Raw genomic sequence first — 21,646 nt, forward strand, 5'->3', positions numbered from 1 at the left:
TGCAAATAGCATATTCCTTATTAAACATACAATTAAACGTTAGACATACGTAATGGTAGCAGCTACAGTACGGTACAGTGCGGCTACTACACTATTTGTGTATGTTAAGGAGTCTCGTGGCCTGCGGGAAGAAACTGTTCCTCAAGCGATTTGTGCGTGCTTTCGGAACCCTGTATCTTCTCCCTGAGGGTAGCAGGGAGAACAGGCTGTTGTGGGGATGGTTTGTGTCTTTGATGATCTTCAGGGACCTCCTGAGGCACCGCTGTTTATACAGTTCATGCAGATCTGGCAACTCACATTCTGTTACGTGCTGTGCCGCGCGTCTCACTCTCCGTAGCGCCCTGCGGTCCATGGTGGTACAGTTCCCGTACCAGGTGGTGAAGCCGCCAGACAACACTGTACTTACTGTAGCCTACAGCAGTCAGTAAGTACAGTAAGTGGCGTCACGTTAACTCCAGAGTGTCCCTACTTAAGCTTAAGCTTAGTTTTCATTACATGTAGCAGCATTTAAATACAGTACTGCGAAACGCTCATCCCATAATACAAATGTTCGCATCGCATCCCATAATAGTATGATGATACTTGGGATGCCATTGCGAACATAGATGCGAACAGGTTAGCTAAAAGTTTAGCGTCACCAGCGAGGGGCCCCACCGTTGCGGTCGAGGTACATTTCGAAATCCCTCCAGGCCTGAAAATCTTTCTAGGGGAAACACTGCAGGAGGCGAGACATAACGCTGCAACGAACGCGGCTTTCACAGTCTGTGTTAAAGGGGCTATAGATTGAGACAGCTTTCCTGATTTCCCCTCCCCTGATCAGGTAACATAATGACTTTGGAAAAACAGTTAGCAAGCACGACTCCCATAAAGATATATAAAAAGTATACGGGTGCCTGGGTCGGAGGATACTAGTAGGTGACAGATGTCCCGGCACACGCGGTTTAAGAAAAAATATCTTATTTATTGTGGGCAAGCAAGGTGATGAACGTTTCGCCTAGAAGCCTTCTAGGCGAAACGTTCATCACCTTGCTTGTATAATAAGATATTTTTTCTTAAACCGTGTGTGCCGGGACATCTGTCACATAATGACTTTCCCACACTGAGAGGCTATGTTCAAGTGAGTGGATGTACCCGATGGAAGTCAGCAAAGGAGCTGTGGTGGTCATTGCTGAGGTGTCATATATCCTATGGAAAAAGAAAAGAAAATGCACATTCAATTTAGAGATGTAATTCCAAAACAAGTAGTGCAGTGCAAGTGCTTTAAGCTGTGTCAGCCCCACCTAATCGTGTTGTCCATACAGGAGCTGAGCACTCTGTTCCCTGTACTAGGGGAGAAATAAGCACTGGTTATGCTTAAAGAGTGGCCGTGCAGCTGGCAGACCGCCTGGCTCTCGGTCTTCTTCAGACAGCGGCTATCGTAAATACTCACAAGCCTGCAGAGAAGAAGGAAAATTAGTTTGGACTATTTATAGACTGGACAGACTACAGCTGAACTGACTACAAGCAGGCAATCCAATTTAACAACTTTAGAAAACAAATGATCAAAGTGATTACTGCTCTGGAGAAAATATAAATTAATCAAAGATATGAGTCATACCTGCTCTCGGCCACTGCAAAGTACTGCTTGTTTAGTGGATGGACGCTAACACAGTGAAGGCTCTTGGGGTTGAGGGTGTAGAGGGTGTGGAGGGACTCATGGGAGTTGCTGCAGAGAAATTAAAAACATTAAGAGATTAGAAGCAGCTTTGTACCAGTCTGGAAAACATTATGCATGTTTCTGACAATGTTGTTTATGATTAATAAAAAAAGAGAGCAGGCGGTTAGCACTCTTCATGCTTACTGACATTCAACATGATGAAGAGAGATGGTAAAGAATAGAGAAGTGCTGCATTTTTTAAATCATTAATACAACAGTTGAAGAAGATGGCAGTATGTTACCCTGGGGTGCGCCTATCCACAATGGCAACATCTCCACCAAATTGCCCGACAACTAGTGTCATACAGTCATGTGACAGGAAGTCAAAGGTTTTCAGGCCATCTTCAATAGAATACACCTGGTAGGAAGTAGAAAATGATTCAGATCAGCTGGTGAAGTAGGAATATCTTAAAACTGGAGTGGGTTTACAATTCATGCACGATTTTACATCAACTTAATGAGGACATGGAATGTTTTTTTAAACATCTCCACTGATTTATAAGTTTGTTGCAAAGCAGTAATGAGTAAGTCCAGAATATTTCAGCAAAATTAACAGATGTTGTGCTTGAGGGCGGCTGTTCCAACTACAGATTGTTTATTTTTTCTATATGCACACATCCAGGGAGAATCGAATTGAAAACCTTAACAAGCGTTAATGACCCATGCCAGCAGGCGGGGGAGGATTTCTCAATGCAGAAAATATATAGAGAATATATAGAGAAGGTAAACACTGTCCATCTGCTTATATTACGGAGATTGTAAACTGATGCAAAGTGGGTTGAAAATCGGCAAAGCCTTCCTTTAATTACACATAGCTGCATCAAGACTTGTTTGTGTAAAAACTGTTCCTGAAATGGAACCTGTACACCTGTGATGTCAGCCCCAGCAGAATGTCCAGCAACAAGTGATGTCACAGGTGTTTAACACCCATTTAGAATCCTACCCTTTTCTCCATACTGTATTTCTGCCCTGGGGGCCTGTATCTTATTATAATATATATAGGGGGGGGGGGTTCATAATGATCATGAGCCCAAAATGTAAATTCATTACCCCCGCCCCCCCCCCCCAAAAATAAAATAATAATAACACCGCGCTCTTCAAGTTAAAAGGTATTGGTTCAAACTGTACTTACTGGCTGAAATTATGATTATTATTATCATTATATATACAGTATATATATATTGTTACAGAGTGATATGTGATTGACATGTGATTGTCAGGGACCCCCTTGTTTAATTATAATATGTCAATTTACGTCTTTGCATCAGAGGATCAAACAGGAAGTGGGAGTGGCTTAGAGATTATATCCGTGGCATTTCAGGTGCGCAGGCCCCCCCCCCCCCCTCTCTGCCATGTTGGTCTGCTAGTCTGATCAGGAAGCCATGTATCGCTCCTGTTCCCCAGTGCTCTATAAAATAGGTTATACACATTCAATAGCTCCCATATTTTTATAGGAGATGTAAGAGGCTTTGATCCACGTCCCACCGTCAAAAAACGCAATTGACGAACATACTCGTCCTTGGCACTCTACGTTAGTATTTGAATTGACGAACATACTCGTCCTTGGCACTCAATGAGTTAAGAGATATCCTTGTCAGTGGATGGCTGTTAAACACTGTCTGAAATTAAAAGACTACAGTTACCTTAGCAGGGGGCAGCTTCCGCTTCACTGCTCCGCCGAGTCAGCTTTCTGAGGCACCACAGCTTCTTGCTCCTCCTCCTCCTCGCTGCCTCCGCCAGCGTTACTGCCCTCGCTGTCAGACGAGCTGGCAGGCTGCAGATGAATCTGGATAAGGAGAGATGAGTACGTATGAATTTTCTCATTAAAACATACTGATATCTTAAAACCGTAGGTCCCTGGCACATCTGTCACCAAGTATTGTAGTCGACAAATGTCGACAAAATGTGTAACCCCCCCCCAGACACACACACACACACAGTGTCTCACACTTGCAATTGCAACATTTCAATAGGAAGAAATTCACAAGTTGATGTACAGTTGTTTTGCTAATGAGTTCTACAACAACGGACATGACGCAGACTACCACAGACATCACAGATTTCGACCAAATGATCAATTATAGAAATGAGGATGATAAACGACAAAAGATCAACAGGCAGGTGAAAAATCTGTGGATAATACAGGATGAGACCTGAAGGGAGAGTAACTGCTAAATCGATAGCAAAGGAATCTATCAGATTCTGTTTCAATTTACAAATATGCATATTTCCCTACTAGTAAACAAAGTTAGCCGGTGTGACAGCCTAACTGGTCGCTCCACTATCCTGTCTCCATACAATATGCGTGCGTGTGATTGTTGTTTACTGTGCGTGTGATTGTTGTTTACTTCCTGCAGCAGCTGTTGTGCACTTCTGTCCGCATATTCAACAACTCCACAATGAAACACTGAAGTCTCCGGCGGATGAAAACTACCCTTCTTTGCTTTTTTACCATCTTTTAATCTCCACTGTGCCTGTCCAACAAATAAATAAACTTAGGCTGTCACACCAGGGCTAGAGTCAGACACTCACGCCTCGCGCCACTTGGCGCTAATGGAACTAGGTTCCATTGCCGTTGCCACCCAGTGACGCGGTTTGTTTACCAAAATACTGCTCGGCTGATCCCTCGTATAGCACTTGTCTTAGTGACAAGCAAGACAAGATTCAAGATTCAAGATTTTTATTGTCACTCCATGGTACAAGTATCACGTGTGAAATTCTTGTGCTGTGGACTCCGTTTACAACATAGTGCAAATAGTACAAATATAACAAATATAACAGGGCATATGGGTGCAAAAACACAAGAGACACAACAAGCATAAGGCAGTATAGTGATAAGACAAGTCAGAGACAGTGGCATATTCACTGCACATAGGTGCACGTGTCGGGTGCATACTTTAGACGTGCTTAAACATTTTAAATTCTGCGTATTTGACATACAGGTGCAAATAACATATTCCTTATTAAACATACAATTAAACTCGGCATTTTAAATTCGGCGTATTTGACATACAGGTGCAAATAGCATATTCCTTATTAAACATACAATTAAACGTTAGACATACGTAATGGTAGCAGCTACAGTACGGTACAGTGCGGCTACTACACTATTTGTGTATGTTAAGGAGTCTCGTGGCCTGCGGGAAGAAACTGTTCCTCAAGCGATTTGTGCGTGCTTTCGGAACCCTGTATCTTCTCCCTGAGGGTAGCAGGGAGAACAGGCTGTTGTGGGGATGGTTTGTGTCTTTGATGATCTTCAGGGACCTCCTGAGGCACCGCTGTTTATACAGTTCATGCAGATCTGGCAACTCACATTCTGTTACGTGCTGTGCCGCGCGTCTCACTCTCCGTAGCGCCCTGCGGTCCATGGTGGTACAGTTCCCGTACCAGGTGGTGAAGCCGCCAGACAACACTGTACTTACTGTAGCCTACAGCAGTCAGTAAGTACAGTAAGTGGCGTCACGTTAACTCCAGAGTGTCCCTACTTAAGCTTAAGCTTAGTTTTCATTACATGTAGCAGCATTTAAATACAGTACTGCGAAACGCTCATCCCATAATACAAATGTTCGCATCGCATCCCATAATAGTATGATGATACTTGGGATGCCATTGCGAACATAGATGCGAACAGGTTAGCTAAAAGTTTAGCGTCACCAGCGAGGGGCCCCACCGTTGCGGTCGAGGTACATTTCGAAATCCCTCCAGGCCTGAAAATCTTTCTAGGGGAAACACTGCAGGAGGCGAGACATAACGCTGCAACGAACGCGGCTTTCACAGTCTGTGTTAAAGGGGCTATAGATTGAGACAGCTTTCCTGATTTCCCCTCCCCTGATCAGGTAACATAATGACTTTGGAAAAACAGTTAGCAAGCACGACTCCCATAAAGATATATAAAAAGTATACGGGTGCCTGGGTCGGAGGATACTAGTAGGTGACAGATGTCCCGGCACACGCGGTTTAAGAAAAAATATCTTATTTATTGTGGGCAAGCAAGGTGATGAACGTTTCGCCTAGAAGCCTTCTAGGCGAAACGTTCATCACCTTGCTTGTATAATAAGATATTTTTTCTTAAACCGTGTGTGCCGGGACATCTGTCACATAATGACTTTCCCACACTGAGAGGCTATGTTCAAGTGAGTGGATGTACCCGATGGAAGTCAGCAAAGGAGCTGTGGTGGTCATTGCTGAGGTGTCATATATCCTATGGAAAAAGAAAAGAAAATGCACATTCAATTTAGAGATGTAATTCCAAAACAAGTAGTGCAGTGCAAGTGCTTTAAGCTGTGTCAGCCCCACCTAATCGTGTTGTCCATACAGGAGCTGAGCACTCTGTTCCCTGTACTAGGGGAGAAATAAGCACTGGTTATGCTTAAAGAGTGGCCGTGCAGCTGGCAGACCGCCTGGCTCTCGGTCTTCTTCAGACAGCGGCTATCGTAAATACTCACAAGCCTGCAGAGAAGAAGGAAAATTAGTTTGGACTATTTATAGACTGGACAGACTACAGCTGAACTGACTACAAGCAGGCAATCCAATTTAACAACTTTAGAAAACAAATGATCAAAGTGATTACTGCTCTGGAGAAAATATAAATTAATCAAAGATATGAGTCATACCTGCTCTCGGCCACTGCAAAGTACTGCTTGTTTAGTGGATGGACGCTAACACAGTGAAGGCTCTTGGGGTTGAGGGTGTAGAGGGTGTGGAGGGACTCATGGGAGTTGCTGCAGAGAAATTAAAAACATTAAGAGATTAGAAGCAGCTTTGTACCAGTCTGGAAAACATTATGCATGTTTCTGACAATGTTGTTTATGATTAATAAAAAAAGAGAGCAGGCGGTTAGCACTCTTCATGCTTACTGACATTCAACATGATGAAGAGAGATGGTAAAGAATAGAGAAGTGCTGCATTTTTTAAATCATTAATACAACAGTTGAAGAAGATGGCAGTATGTTACCCTGGGGTGCGCCTATCCACAATGGCAACATCTCCACCAAATTGCCCGACAACTAGTGTCATACAGTCATGTGACAGGAAGTCAAAGGTTTTCAGGCCATCTTCAATAGAATACACCTGGTAGGAAGTAGAAAATGATTCAGATCAGCTGGTGAAGTAGGAATATCTTAAAACTGGAGTGGGTTTACAATTCATGCACGATTTTACATCAACTTAATGAGGACATGGAATGTTTTTTTAAACATCTCCACTGATTTATAAGTTTGTTGCAAAGCAGTAATGAGTAAGTCCAGAATATTTCAGCAAAATTAACAGATGTTGTGCTTGAGGGCGGCTGTTCCAACTACAGATTGTTTATTTTTTCTATATGCACACATCCAGGGAGAATCGAATTGAAAACCTTAACAAGCGTTAATGACCCATGCCAGCAGGCGGGGGAGGATTTCTCAATGCAGAAAATATATAGAGAATATATAGAGAAGGTAAACACTGTCCATCTGCTTATATTACGGAGATTGTAAACTGATGCAAAGTGGGTTGAAAATCGGCAAAGCCTTCCTTTAATTACACATAGCTGCATCAAGACTTGTTTGTGTAAAAACTGTTCCTGAAATGGAACCTGTACACCTGTGATGTCAGCCCCAGCAGAATGTCCAGCAACAAGTGATGTCACAGGTGTTTAACACCCATTTAGAATCCTACCCTTTTCTCCATACTGTATTTCTGCCCTGGGGGCCTGTATCTTATTATAATATATATAGGGGGGGGGGGTTCATAATGATCATGAGCCCAAAATGTAAATTCATTACCCCCGCCCCCCCCCCCAAAAATAAAATAATAATAACACCGCGCTCTTCAAGTTAAAAGGTATTGGTTCAAACTGTACTTACTGGCTGAAATTATGATTATTATTATCATTATATATACAGTATATATATATTGTTACAGAGTGATATGTGATTGACATGTGATTGTCAGGGACCCCCTTGTTTAATTATAATATGTCAATTTACGTCTTTGCATCAGAGGATCAAACAGGAAGTGGGAGTGGCTTAGAGATTATATCCGTGGCATTTCAGGTGCGCAGGCCCCCCCCCCCCCCTCTCTGCCATGTTGGTCTGCTAGTCTGATCAGGAAGCCATGTATCGCTCCTGTTCCCCAGTGCTCTATAAAATAGGTTATACACATTCAATAGCTCCCATATTTTTATAGGAGATGTAAGAGGCTTTGATCCACGTCCCACCGTCAAAAAACGCAATTGACGAACATACTCGTCCTTGGCACTCTACGTTAGTATTTGAATTGACGAACATACTCGTCCTTGGCACTCAATGAGTTAAGAGATATCCTTGTCAGTGGATGGCTGTTAAACACTGTCTGAAATTAAAAGACTACAGTTACCTTAGCAGGGGGCAGCTTCCGCTTCACTGCTCCGCCGAGTCAGCTTTCTGAGGCACCACAGCTTCTTGCTCCTCCTCCTCCTCGCTGCCTCCGCCAGCGTTACTGCCCTCGCTGTCAGACGAGCTGGCAGGCTGCAGATGAATCTGGATAAGGAGAGATGAGTACGTATGAATTTTCTCATTAAAACATACTGATATCTTAAAACCGTAGGTCCCTGGCACATCTGTCACCAAGTATTGTAGTCGACAAATGTCGACAAAATGTGTAACCCCCCCCCAGACACACACACACACACACACACACACACACAGTGTCTCACACTTGCAATTGCAACATTTCAATAGGAAGAAATTCACAAGTTGATGTACAGTTGTTTTGCTAATGAGTTCTACAACAACGGACATGACGCAGACTACCACAGACATCACAGATTTCGACCAAATGATCAATTATAGAAATGAGGATGATAAACGACAAAAGATCAACAGGCAGGTGAAAAATCTGTGGATAATACAGGATGAGACCTGAAGGGAGAGTAACTGCTAAATCGATAGCAAAGGAATCTATCAGATTCTGTTTCAATTTACAAATATGCATATTTCCCTACTAGTAAACAAAGTTAGCCGGTGTGACAGCCTAACTGGTCGCTCCACTATCCTGTCTCCATACAATATGCGTGCGTGTGATTGTTGTTTACTGTGCGTGTGATTGTTGTTTACTTCCTGCAGCAGCTGTTGTGCACTTCTGTCCGCATATTCAACAACTCCACAATGAAACACTGAAGTCTCCGGCGGATGAAAACTACCCTTCTTTGCTTTTTTACCATCTTTTAATCTCCACTGTGCCTGTCCAACAAATAAATAAACTTAGGCTGTCACACCAGGGCTAGAGTCAGACACTCACGCCTCGCGCCACTTGGCGCTAATGGAACTAGGTTCCATTGCCGTTGCCACCCAGTGACGCGGTTTGTTTACCAAAATACTGCTCGGCTGATCCCTCGTATAGCACTTGTCTTAGTGACAAGCAAGACAACAGTAAACGGACAGGTTTTGGCATTGAGTTTGGCGTTAAGAGAGCGAGCTCCGACCCCCAGTAAAACAGCAGGAGTAACGTTAACTCTAGCCCCATAACATGACGCCACTGTACTTACTGTAGCCTACAGCAGTCAGTAAGTACAGTAAGTGGCGTCACGTTAACTCCAGAGTGTCCCTACTTAAGCTTAAGCTTAGTTTTCATTACATGTAGCAGCATTTAAATACAGTACTGCGAAACGCTCATCCCATAATACAAATGTTCGCATCGCATCCCATAATAGTATGATGATACTTGGGATGCCATTGCGAACATAGATGCGAACAGGTTAGCTAAAAGTTTAGCGTCACCAGCGAGGGGCCCCACCGTTGCGGTCGAGGTACATTTCGAAATCCCTCCAGGCCTGAAAATCTTTCTAGGGGAAACACTGCAGGAGGCGAGACATAACGCTGCAACGAACGCGGCTTTCACAGTCTGTGTTAAAGGGGCTATAGATTGAGACAGCTTTCCTGATTTCCCCTCCCCTGATCAGGTAACATAATGACTTTGGAAAAACAGTTAGCAAGCACGACTCCCATAAAGATATATAAAAAGTATACGGGTGCCTGGGTCGGAGGATACTAGTAGGTGACAGATGTCCCGGCACACGCGGTTTAAGAAAAAATATCTTATTTATTGTGGGCAAGCAAGGTGATGAACGTTTCGCCTAGAAGCCTTCTAGGCGAAACGTTCATCACCTTGCTTGTATAATAAGATATTTTTTCTTAAACCGTGTGTGCCGGGACATCTGTCACATAATGACTTTCCCACACTGAGAGGCTATGTTCAAGTGAGTGGATGTACCCGATGGAAGTCAGCAAAGGAGCTGTGGTGGTCATTGCTGAGGTGTCATATATCCTATGGAAAAAGAAAAGAAAATGCACATTCAATTTAGAGATGTAATTCCAAAACAAGTAGTGCAGTGCAAGTGCTTTAAGCTGTGTCAGCCCCACCTAATCGTGTTGTCCATACAGGAGCTGAGCACTCTGTTCCCTGTACTAGGGGAGAAATAAGCACTGGTTATGCTTAAAGAGTGGCCGTGCAGCTGGCAGACCGCCTGGCTCTCGGTCTTCTTCAGACAGCGGCTATCGTAAATACTCACAAGCCTGCAGAGAAGAAGGAAAATTAGTTTGGACTATTTATAGACTGGACAGACTACAGCTGAACTGACTACAAGCAGGCAATCCAATTTAACAACTTTAGAAAACAAATGATCAAAGTGATTACTGCTCTGGAGAAAATATAAATTAATCAAAGATATGAGTCATACCTGCTCTCGGCCACTGCAAAGTACTGCTTGTTTAGTGGATGGACGCTAACACAGTGAAGGCTCTTGGGGTTGAGGGTGTAGAGGGTGTGGAGGGACTCATGGGAGTTGCTGCAGAGAAATTAAAAACATTAAGAGATTAGAAGCAGCTTTGTACCAGTCTGGAAAACATTATGCATGTTTCTGACAATGTTGTTTATGATTAATAAAAAAAGAGAGCAGGCGGTTAGCACTCTTCATGCTTACTGACATTCAACATGATGAAGAGAGATGGTAAAGAATAGAGAAGTGCTGCATTTTTTAAATCATTAATACAACAGTTGAAGAAGATGGCAGTATGTTACCCTGGGGTGCGCCTATCCACAATGGCAACATCTCCACCAAATTGCCCGACAACTAGTGTCATACAGTCATGTGACAGGAAGTCAAAGGTTTTCAGGCCATCTTCAATAGAATACACCTGGTAGGAAGTAGAAAATGATTCAGATCAGCTGGTGAAGTAGGAATATCTTAAAACTGGAGTGGGTTTACAATTCATGCACGATTTTACATCAACTTAATGAGGACATGGAATGTTTTTTTAAACATCTCCACTGATTTATAAGTTTGTTGCAAAGCAGTAATGAGTAAGTCCAGAATATTTCAGCAAAATTAACAGATGTTGTGCTTGAGGGCGGCTGTTCCAACTACAGATTGTTTATTTTTTCTATATGCACACATCCAGGGAGAATCGAATTGAAAACCTTAACAAGCGTTAATGACCCATGCCAGCAGGCGGGGGAGGATTTCTCAATGCAGAAAATATATAGAGAATATATAGAGAAGGTAAACACTGTCCATCTGCTTATATTACGGAGATTGTAAACTGATGCAAAGTGGGTTGAAAATCGGCAAAGCCTTCCTTTAATTACACATAGCTGCATCAAGACTTGTTTGTGTAAAAACTGTTCCTGAAATGGAACCTGTACACCTGTGATGTCAGCCCCAGCAGAATGTCCAGCAACAAGTGATGTCACAGGTGTTTAACACCCATTTAGAATCCTACCCTTTTCTCCATACTGTATTTCTGCCCTGGGGGCCTGTATCTTATTATAATATATATAGGGGGGGGGGGTTCATAATGATCATGAGCCCAAAATGTAAATTCATTACCCCCGCCCCCCCCCCCAAAAATAAAATAATAATAACACCGCGCTCTTCAAGTTAAAAGGTATTGGTTCAAACTGTACTTACTGGCTGAAATTATGATTATTATTATCATTATATATACAGTATATATATATTGTTACAGAGTGATATGTGATTGACATGTGATTGTCAGGGACCCCCTTGTTTAATTATAATATGTCAATTTACGTCTTTGCATCAGAGGATCAAACAGGAAGTGGGAGTGGCTTAGAGATTATATCCGTGGCATTTCAGGTGCGCAGGCCCCCCCCCCCCCCTCTCTGCCATGTTGGTCTGCTAGTCTGATCAGGAAGCCATGTATCGCTCCTGTTCCCCAGTGCTCTATAAAATAGGTTATACACATTCAATAGCTCCCATATTTTTATAGGAGATGTAAGAGGCTTTGATCCACGTCCCACCGTCAAAAAACGCAATTGACGAACATACTCGTCCTTGGCACTCTACGTTAGTATTTGAATTGACGAACATACTCGTCCTTGGCACTCAATGAGTTAAGAGATATCCTTGTCAGTGGATGGCTGTTAAACACTGTCTGAAATTAAAAGACTACAGTTACCTTAGCAGGGGGCAGCTTCCGCTTCACTGCTCCGCCGAGTCAGCTTTCTGAGGCACCACAGCTTCTTGCTCCTCCTCCTCCTCGCTGCCTCCGCCAGCGTTACTGCCCTCGCTGTCAGACGAGCTGGCAGGCTGCAGATGAATCTGGATAAGGAGAGATGAGTACGTATGAATTTTCTCATTAAAACATACTGATATCTTAAAACCGTAGGTCCCTGGCACATCTGTCACCAAGTATTGTAGTCGACAAATGTCGACAAAATGTGTAACCCCCCCCCAGACACACACACACACACACACACACACACACAGTGTCTCACACTTGCAATTGCAACATTTCAATAGGAAGAAATTCACAAGTTGATGTACAGTTGTTTTGCTAATGAGTTCTACAACAACGGACATGACGCAGACTACCACAGACATCACAGATTTCGACCAAATGATCAATTATAGAAATGAGGATGATAAACGACAAAAGATCAACAGGCAGGTGAAAAATCTGTGGATAATACAGGATGAGACCTGAAGGGAGAGTAACTGCTAAATCGATAGCAAAGGAATCTATCAGATTCTGTTTCAATTTACAAATATGCATATTTCCCTACTAGTAAACAAAGTTAGCCGGTGTGACAGCCTAACTGGTCGCTCCACTATCCTGTCTCCATACAATATGCGTGCGTGTGATTGTTGTTTACTGTGCGTGTGATTGTTGTTTACTTCCTGCAGCAGCTGTTGTGCACTTCTGTCCGCATATTCAACAACTCCACAATGAAACACTGAAGTCTCCGGCGGATGAAAACTACCCTTCTTTGCTTTTTTACCATCTTTTAATCTCCACTGTGCCTGTCCAACAAATAAATAAACTTAGGCTGTCACACCAGGGCTAGAGTCAGACACTCACGCCTCGCGCCACTTGGCGCTAATGGAACTAGGTTCCATTGCCGTTGCCACCCAGTGACGCGGTTTGTTTACCAAAATACTGCTCGGCTGATCCCTCGTATAGCACTTGTCTTAGTGACAAGCAAGACAACAGTAAACGGACAGGTTTTGGCATTGAGTTTGGCGTTAAGAGAGCGAGCTCCGACCCCCAGTAAAACAGCAGGAGTAACGTTAACTCTAGCCCCATAACATGACGCCACTGTACTTACTGTAGCCTACAGCAGTCAGTAAGTACAGTAAGTGGCGTCACGTTAACTCCAGAGTGTCCCTACTTAAGCTTAAGCTTAGTTTTCATTACATGTAGCAGCATTTAAATACAGTACTGCGAAACGCTCATCCCATAATACAAATGTTCGCATCGCATCCCATAATAGTATGATGATACTTGGGATGCCATTGCGAACATAGATGCGAACAGGTTAGCTAAAAGTTTAGCGTCACCAGCGAGGGGCCCCACCGTTGCGGTCGAGGTACATTTCGAAATCCCTCCAGGCCTGAAAATCTTTCTAGGGGAAACACTGCAGGAGGCGAGACATAACGCTGCAACGAACGCGGCTTTCACAGTCTGTGTTAAAGGGGCTATAGATTGAGACAGCTTTCCTGATTTCCCCTCCCCTGATCAGGTAACATAATGACTTTGGAAAAACAGTTAGCAAGCACGACTCCCATAAAGATATATAAAAAGTATACGGGTGCCTGGGTCGGAGGATACTAGTAGGTGACAGATGTCCCGGCACACGCGGTTTAAGAAAAAATATCTTATTTATTGTGGGCAAGCAAGGTGATGAACGTTTCGCCTAGAAGCCTTCTAGGCGAAACGTTCATCACCTTGCTTGTATAATAAGATATTTTTTCTTAAACCGTGTGTGCCGGGACATCTGTCACATAATGACTTTCCCACACTGAGAGGCTATGTTCAAGTGAGTGGATGTACCCGATGGAAGTCAGCAAAGGAGCTGTGGTGGTCATTGCTGAGGTGTCATATATCCTATGGAAAAAGAAAAGAAAATGCACATTCAATTTAGAGATGTAATTCCAAAACAAGTAGTGCAGTGCAAGTGCTTTAAGCTGTGTCAGCCCCACCTAATCGTGTTGTCCATACAGGAGCTGAGCACTCTGTTCCCTGTACTAGGGGAGAAATAAGCACTGGTTATGCTTAAAGAGTGGCCGTGCAGCTGGCAGACCGCCTGGCTCTCGGTCTTCTTCAGACAGCGGCTATCGTAAATACTCACAAGCCTGCAGAGAAGAAGGAAAATTAGTTTGGACTATTTATAGACTGGACAGACTACAGCTGAACTGACTACAAGCAGGCAATCCAATTTAACAACTTTAGAAAACAAATGATCAAAGTGATTACTGCTCTGGAGAAAATATAAATTAATCAAAGATATGAGTCATACCTGCTCTCGGCCACTGCAAAGTACTGCTTGTTTAGTGGATGGACGCTAACACAGTGAAGGCTCTTGGGGTTGAGGGTGTAGAGGGTGTGGAGGGACTCATGGGAGTTGCTGCAGAGAAATTAAAAACATTAAGAGATTAGAAGCAGCTTTGTACCAGTCTGGAAAACATTATGCATGTTTCTGACAATGTTGTTTATGATTAATAAAAAAAGAGAGCAGGCGGTTAGCACTCTTCATGCTTACTGACATTCAACATGATGAAGAGAGATGGTAAAGAATAGAGAAGTGCTGCATTTTTTAAATCATTAATACAACAGTTGAAGAAGATGGCAGTATGTTACCCTGGGGTGCGCCTATCCACAATGGCAACATCTCCACCAAATTGCCCGACAACTAGTGTCATACAGTCATGTGACAGGAAGTCAAAGGTTTTCAGGCCATCTTCAATAGAATACACCTGGTAGGAAGTAGAAAATGATTCAGATCAGCTGGTGAAGTAGGAATATCTTAAAACTGGAGTGGGTTTACAATTCATGCACGATTTTACATCAACTTAATGAGGACATGGAATGTTTTTTTAAACATCTCCACTGATTTATAAGTTTGTTGCAAAGCAGTAATGAGTAAGTCCAGAATATTTCAGCAAAATTAACAGATGTTGTGCTTGAGGGCGGCTGTTCCAACTACAGATTGTTTATTTTTTCTATATGCACACATCCAGGGAGAATCGAATTGAAAACCTTAACAAGCGTTAATGACCCATGCCAGCAGGCGGGGGAGGATTTCTCAATGCAGAAAATATATAGAGAATATATAGAGAAGGTAAACACTGTCCATCTGCTTATATTACGGAGATTGTAAACTGATGCAAAGTGGGTTGAAAATCGGCAAAGCCTTCCTTTAATTACACATAGCTGCATCAAGACTTGTTTGTGTAAAAACTGTTCCTGAAATGGAACCTGTACACCTGTGATGTCAGCCCCAGCAGAATGTCCAGCAACAAGTGATGTCACAGGTGTTTAACACCCATTTAGAATCCTACCCTTTTCTCCATACTGTATTTCTGCCCTGGGGGCCTGTATCTTATTATAATATATATAGGGGGGGGGGGTTCATAATGATCATGAGCCCAAAATGTAAATTCATTACCCCCGCCCCCCCCCCCAAAAATAAAATAATAATAACACCGCGCTCTTCAAGTTAAAAGGTATTGGTTCAAACTGTACTTACTGGCTGAAATTATGATTATTATTATCATTATATATACAGTATATATATATTGTTACAGAGTGATATGTGATTGACATGTGATTGTCAGGGACCCCCTTGTTTAATTATAATATGTCAATTTACGTCTTTGCATCAGAGGATCAAACAGGAAGTGGGAGTGGCTTAGAGATTATATCCGTGGCATTTCAGGTGCGCAGGCCCCCCCCCCCCCCTCTCTGCCATGTTGGTCTGCTAGTCTGATCAGGAAGCCATGTATCGCTCCTGTTCCCCAGTGCTCTATAAAATAGGTTATACACATTCAATAGCTCCCATATTTTTATAGGAGATGTAAGAGGCTTTGATCCACGTCCCACCGTCAAAAAACGCAATTGACGAACATACTCGTCCTTGGCACTCTACGTTAGTATTTGAATTGACGAACATACTCGTCCTTGGCACTCAATGAGTTAAGAGATATCCTTGTCAGTGGATGGCTGTTAAACACTGTCTGAAATTAAAAGACTACAGTTACCTTAGCAGGGGGCAGCTTCCGCTTCACTGCTCCGCCGAGTCAGCTTTCTGAGGCACCACAGCTTCTTGCTCCTCCTCCTCCTCGCTGCCTCCGCCAGCGTTACTGCCCTCGCTGTCAGACGAGCTGGCAGGCTGCAGATGAATCTGGATAAGGAGAGATGAGTACGTATGAATTTTCTCATTAAAACATACTGATATCTTAAAACCGTAGGTCCCTGGCACATCTGTCACCAAGTATTGTAGTCGACAAATGTCGACAAAATGTGTAACCCCCCCCCAGACACACACACACACACACACACACACACAGTGTCTCACACTTGCAATTGCAACATTTCAATAGGAAGAAATTCACAAGTTGATGTACAGTTGTTTTGCTAATGAGTTCTACAACAACGGACATGACGCAGACTACCACAGACATCACAGATTTCGACCAAATGATCAATTATAGAAATGAGGATGATAAACGACAAAAGATCAACAGGCAGGTGAAAAATCTGTGGATAATACAGGATGAGACCTGAAGGGAGAGTAACTGCTAAATCGATAGCAAAGGAATCTATCAGATTCTGTTTCAATTTACAAATATGCATATTTCCCTACTAGTAAACAAAGTTAGCCGGTGTGACAGCCTAACTGGTCGCTCCACTATCCTGTCTCCATACAATATGCGTGCGTGTGATTGTTGTTTACTGTGCGTGTGATTGTTGTTTACTTCCTGCAGCAGCTGTTGTGCACTTCTGTCCGCATATTCAACAACTCCACAATGAAACACTGAAGTCTCCGGCGGATGAAAACTACCCTTCTTTGCTTTTTTACCATCTTTTAATCTCCACTGTGCCTGTCCAACAAATAAATAAACTTAGGCTGTCACACCAGGGCTAGAGTCAGACACTCACGCCTCGCGCCACTTGGCGCTAATGGAACTAGGTTCCATTGCCGTTGCCACCCAGTGACGCGGTTTGTTTACCAAAATACTGCTCGGCTGATCCCTCGTATAGCACTTGTCTTAGTGACAAGCAAGACAACAGTAAACGGACAGGTTTTGGCATTGAGTTTGGCGTTAAGAGAGCGAGCTCCGACCCCCAGTAAAACAGCAGGAGTAACGTTAACTCTAGCCCCATAACATGACGCCACTGTACTTACTGTAGCCTACAGCAGTCAGTAAGTACAGTAAGTGGCGTCACGTTAACTCCAGAGTGTCCCTACTTAAGCTTAAGCTTAGTTTTCATTACATGTAGCAGCATTTAAATACAGTACTGCGAAACGCTCATCCCATAATACAAATGTTCGCATCGCATCCCATAATAGTATGATGATACTTGGGATGCCATTGCGAACATAGATGCGAACAGGTTAGCTAAAAGTTTAGCGTCACCAGCGAGGGGCCCCACCGTTGCGGTCGAGGTACATTTCGCTCCTGTTCCCCAGTGCTCTATTGATCCCTCCGTTTCCACGTGTATGGGTGTGACTGTGTGTGTGAGATATTATTTTGAATTAGCGTCCCCAATCTACTGAACGGGAGCTGCTGATGGCCCGCTCCACACTACCGACTGAGCTGTCCACACAAGCCGGGCTGTCTAGGTGTCATCGCCCCATGCTGATAGCAGGTGAGCTGCTCCCATTCACTTTGTGACTTCTTGTTTGATATTTCTGTGCAAAGACGTTCTGTGTTGTTGTGGCAGGTGTGGACTGACTAGACACGAGCTTGATCCTATTTTGAGAGCCAGATCTGTCACAATATATATATATATATATATATATATATATATATATATATATATATATATATATATATATATATATAGTAAATTCCTAGATAGATGCCACTGGGGAAGGGGGGGTGATCAATAAAACGACATTTTATGGAACAAAATTTACATCTTCAAAGAGGGCCTTCTCTACATCCATGCAGCGTAGAGATCCATCGTAGCTGAGGGTCAGCAGGTGGCTAGGATGAGTCCTGGAGAACATCATGCAGCTCACTGGACGCTGAGAGTGGGGCTCAAAAAGCAGCACGCCATCATCACCGTAATCACCACCCTTAAAGAGTAAATAATAAATAAATCAAGTTGTACTGTAACACTGTACTTTTCCCCTAAGTGTCCAGTCATTGATGTTTTACTTCAGGAACTCATTTCCTTGTCATTTTAGCGGACATCCACAGGCTGGCAAAAGTAGGAACCAAATTTATGTATTTTTTGTGTCACTGGAATACGATTCAGAACATCCAAACTCCCAAATTCTAAAAAGATGGTGTTAGCAAATGGTTATGATCAAAGCAAAGAAACTCACCAAGTTCCAGAGTCCTACATGCCCCCATTTATCTCCTGCAGCCATGAGCAGACTGCTAGTGCAGGGGTGGAAGGCAGCAGAGTATATGCGTTGTTGAACCACTTTGGCCACTTGATCTTCAGTTATCCTCATGGTCTTAAGGGAAGAGCGATACCTGCATCAAGACAACAGCCCATATTTTAACAAGACTAGGTCAAAACCTGTGTGTGATGTGTTCATACTAACACTAAGTCTGTTGACTTAAAGTACATAGCTGGACTGTGTGTGATGTGTTCATACTAACACTAAGTCTGTTGACTTAAAGTACATAGCTGGACTGTGTGTGATGTGTTCATACTAACACTAAGTCTGTTGACTAGTACATAGCTGGACTGTGTGTGATGTGTTCATACTAACACTAAGTCTGTTGACTAGTACATAGCTGGACTGTGTGTGATGTGTTCATACTAACACTAAGTCTGTTGACTAGTACATAGCTGGACTGTGTGATGTGTTCATACTAACACTAAGTCTGTTGACTAGTACATAGCTGGACTGTGTGTGATGTGTTCATACTAACACTAAGTCTGTTGACTACTAACACTAAGTCTGTTGACTTAAAGTACATAGCTGGACTGTGTGTGATGTGTTCATACTAACACTAAGTCTGTTGACTTAAAGTACATAGCTGGACTGTGTGTGATGTGTTCATACTAACACTAAGTCTGTTGACTTAAAGTACATAGCTGGACTGTGTGTGATGTGTTCATACTAACACTAAGTCTGTTGACTAGTACATAGCTGGACTGTGTGTGATGTGTTCATACTAACACTAAGTCTGTTGACTAGTACATAGCTGGACTGTGTGTGATGTGTTCATACTAACACTAAGTCTGTTGACTTAAAGTACATAGCTGGACTGTGTGATGTGTTCATACTAACACTAAGTCTGTTGACTAGTACATAGCTGGACTGTGTGTGATGTGTTCATACTAACACTAAGTCTGTTGACTAGTACATAGCTGGACTGTGTGATGTGTTCATACTAACACTAAGTCTGTTGACTTAAAGTACATAGCTGGACTGTGTGATGTGTTCATACTAACACTAAGTCTGTTGACTAGTACATAGCTGGACTGTGTGTGATGTGCTCATACTAACACTAAGTCTGTTGACTAGTACATAGCTGGACTGTGTGTGATGTGTTCATACTAACACTAAGTCTGTTGACTAGTATATAGCTGGACTGTGTGTGATGTGTTCATACTAACACTAAGTCTGTTGACTTAAAGTACATAGCTGGACTGTGTGTGATGTGCTCATACTAACACTAAGTCTGTTGACTTAAAGTACATAGCTGGACTGTGTGTGATGTGTTCATACTAACACTAAGTCTGTTGACTTAAAGTACATAGCTGGACTGTGTGTGATGTGTTCATACTAACACTAAGCCTGTTGACTAGTACATAGCTGGACTGTGTGTGATGTGTTCATACTAACACTAAGTCTGTTGACTAGTACATAGCTGGACTGTGTGTGATGTGTTCATACTAACACTAAGTCTGTTGACTAGTACATAGCTGGACTGTGTGTGATGTGTTCATACTAACACTAAGTCTGTTGACTAGTACATAGCTGGACTGTGTGTGATGTGTTCATACTAACACTAAGTCTGTTGACTAGTACATAGCTGGACTGTGTGTGATGTGTTCATACTAACACTAAGTCTGTTGACTAGTACATAGCTGGACTGTGTGTGATGTGTTCATACTAACACTAAGTCTGTTGACTAGTACATAGCTGGACTGTGTGATGTGTTCATACTAACACTAAGTCTGTTGACTTAAAGTACATAGCTGGACTGTGTGATGTGTTCATACTAACACTAAGTCTGTTGAGTAGTACATAGCTGGACTGTGTGTGATGTGCTCATACTAACACTAAGTCTGTTGACTTAAAGTACATAGCTGGACTGTGTGTGATGTGTTCATACTAACACTAAGTCTGTTGACTAGTACATAGCTGGACTGTGTGTGATGTGTTCATACTAACACTAAGTCTGTTGACTAGTACATAGCTGGACTGTGTGTGATGTGTAGCTGGACTGTGTGTGATGTGTTCATACTAACACTAAGTCTGTTGACTAGTACATAGCTGGACTGTGTGTGATGTGTTCATACTAACACTAAGTCTGTTGACTTAAAGTACATAGCTGGACTGTGTGTGATGTGCTCATACTAACACTAAGTCTGTTGACTAGTACATAGCTGGACTGTGTGTGATGTGTTCATACTAACACTAAGTCTGTTGACTAGTACATAGCTGGACTGTGTGTGATGTGTTCATACTAACACTAAGTCTGTTGACTTAAAGTACATAGCTGGACTGTGTGTGATGTGTTCATACTAACACTAAGTCTGTTGACTAGTACATAGCTGGACTGTGTGTGATGTGTTCATACTAACACTAAGTCTGTTGACTAGTACATAGCTGGACTGTGTGATGTGTTCATACTAACACTAAGTCTGTTGACTTAAAGTACATAGCTGGACTGTGTGTGATGTGTTCATACTAACACTAAGTCTGTTGACTTAAAGTACATAGCTGGACTGTGTGTGATGTGTTCATACTAACACTAAGTCTGTTGACTTAAAGTACATAGCTGGACTGTGTGTGATGTGTTCATACTAACACTAAGTCTGTTGACTAGTACATAGCTGGACTGTGTGATGTGTTCATACTAACACTAAGTCTGTTGACTAGTACATAGCTGGACTGTGTGATGTGTTCATACTAACACTAAGTCTGTTGACTTAAAGTACATAGCTGGACTGTGTGTGATGTGTTCATACTAACACTAAGTCTGTTGACTAGTACATAGCTGGACTGTGTGATGCGTTCATACTAACACTAAGTCTGTTGACTTAAAGTACATAGCTGGACTGTGTGATGTGTTCATACTAACACTAAGTCTGTTGACTAGTACATAGCTGGACTGTGTGTGATGTGTTCATACTAACACTAAGTCTGTTGACTAGTACATAGCTGGACTGTGTGTGATGTGTTCATACTAACACTAAGTCTGCTGACTAGTACATAGCTGGACTGTGTCTGATGTGTTCATACTAACACTAAGTCTGTTGACTTAAAGTACAT

The 21,646-nt window shown here is 42.6% G+C and overlaps 1 protein-coding gene across 1 annotated transcript in view; it reads right to left on the reverse strand.

Annotated features, from left to right (window-relative positions):
• LOC310800855 (WD repeat-containing protein 76-like) overlaps window positions 1-21,646 on the reverse strand; it is a gene marked incomplete at both ends in the record, with an annotated part of 133,715 nt that overhangs the window by 99,971 nt on the left and 12,098 nt on the right. Inside the window, 5 exons of the mRNA XM_083664752.1 lie at window positions 14,157-14,309; window positions 14,474-14,581; window positions 14,815-14,930; window positions 18,098-18,259; window positions 18,512-18,665. Coding sequence (XP_083520878.1) covers window positions 14,157-14,309; window positions 14,474-14,581; window positions 14,815-14,930; window positions 18,098-18,259; window positions 18,512-18,665 — 693 coding nt within the window. The remainder of the gene's footprint in view (window positions 1-14,156; window positions 14,310-14,473; window positions 14,582-14,814; window positions 14,931-18,097; window positions 18,260-18,511; window positions 18,666-21,646) is intronic.

The sequence above is a fragment of the Poromitra crassiceps genome, assembly GCF_964638095.1.
Source record: "Poromitra crassiceps genome assembly, contig: HAP1_SCAFFOLD_226, whole genome shotgun sequence".
NCBI lineage: Eukaryota > Metazoa > Chordata > Actinopteri > Beryciformes > Melamphaidae > Poromitra > Poromitra crassiceps.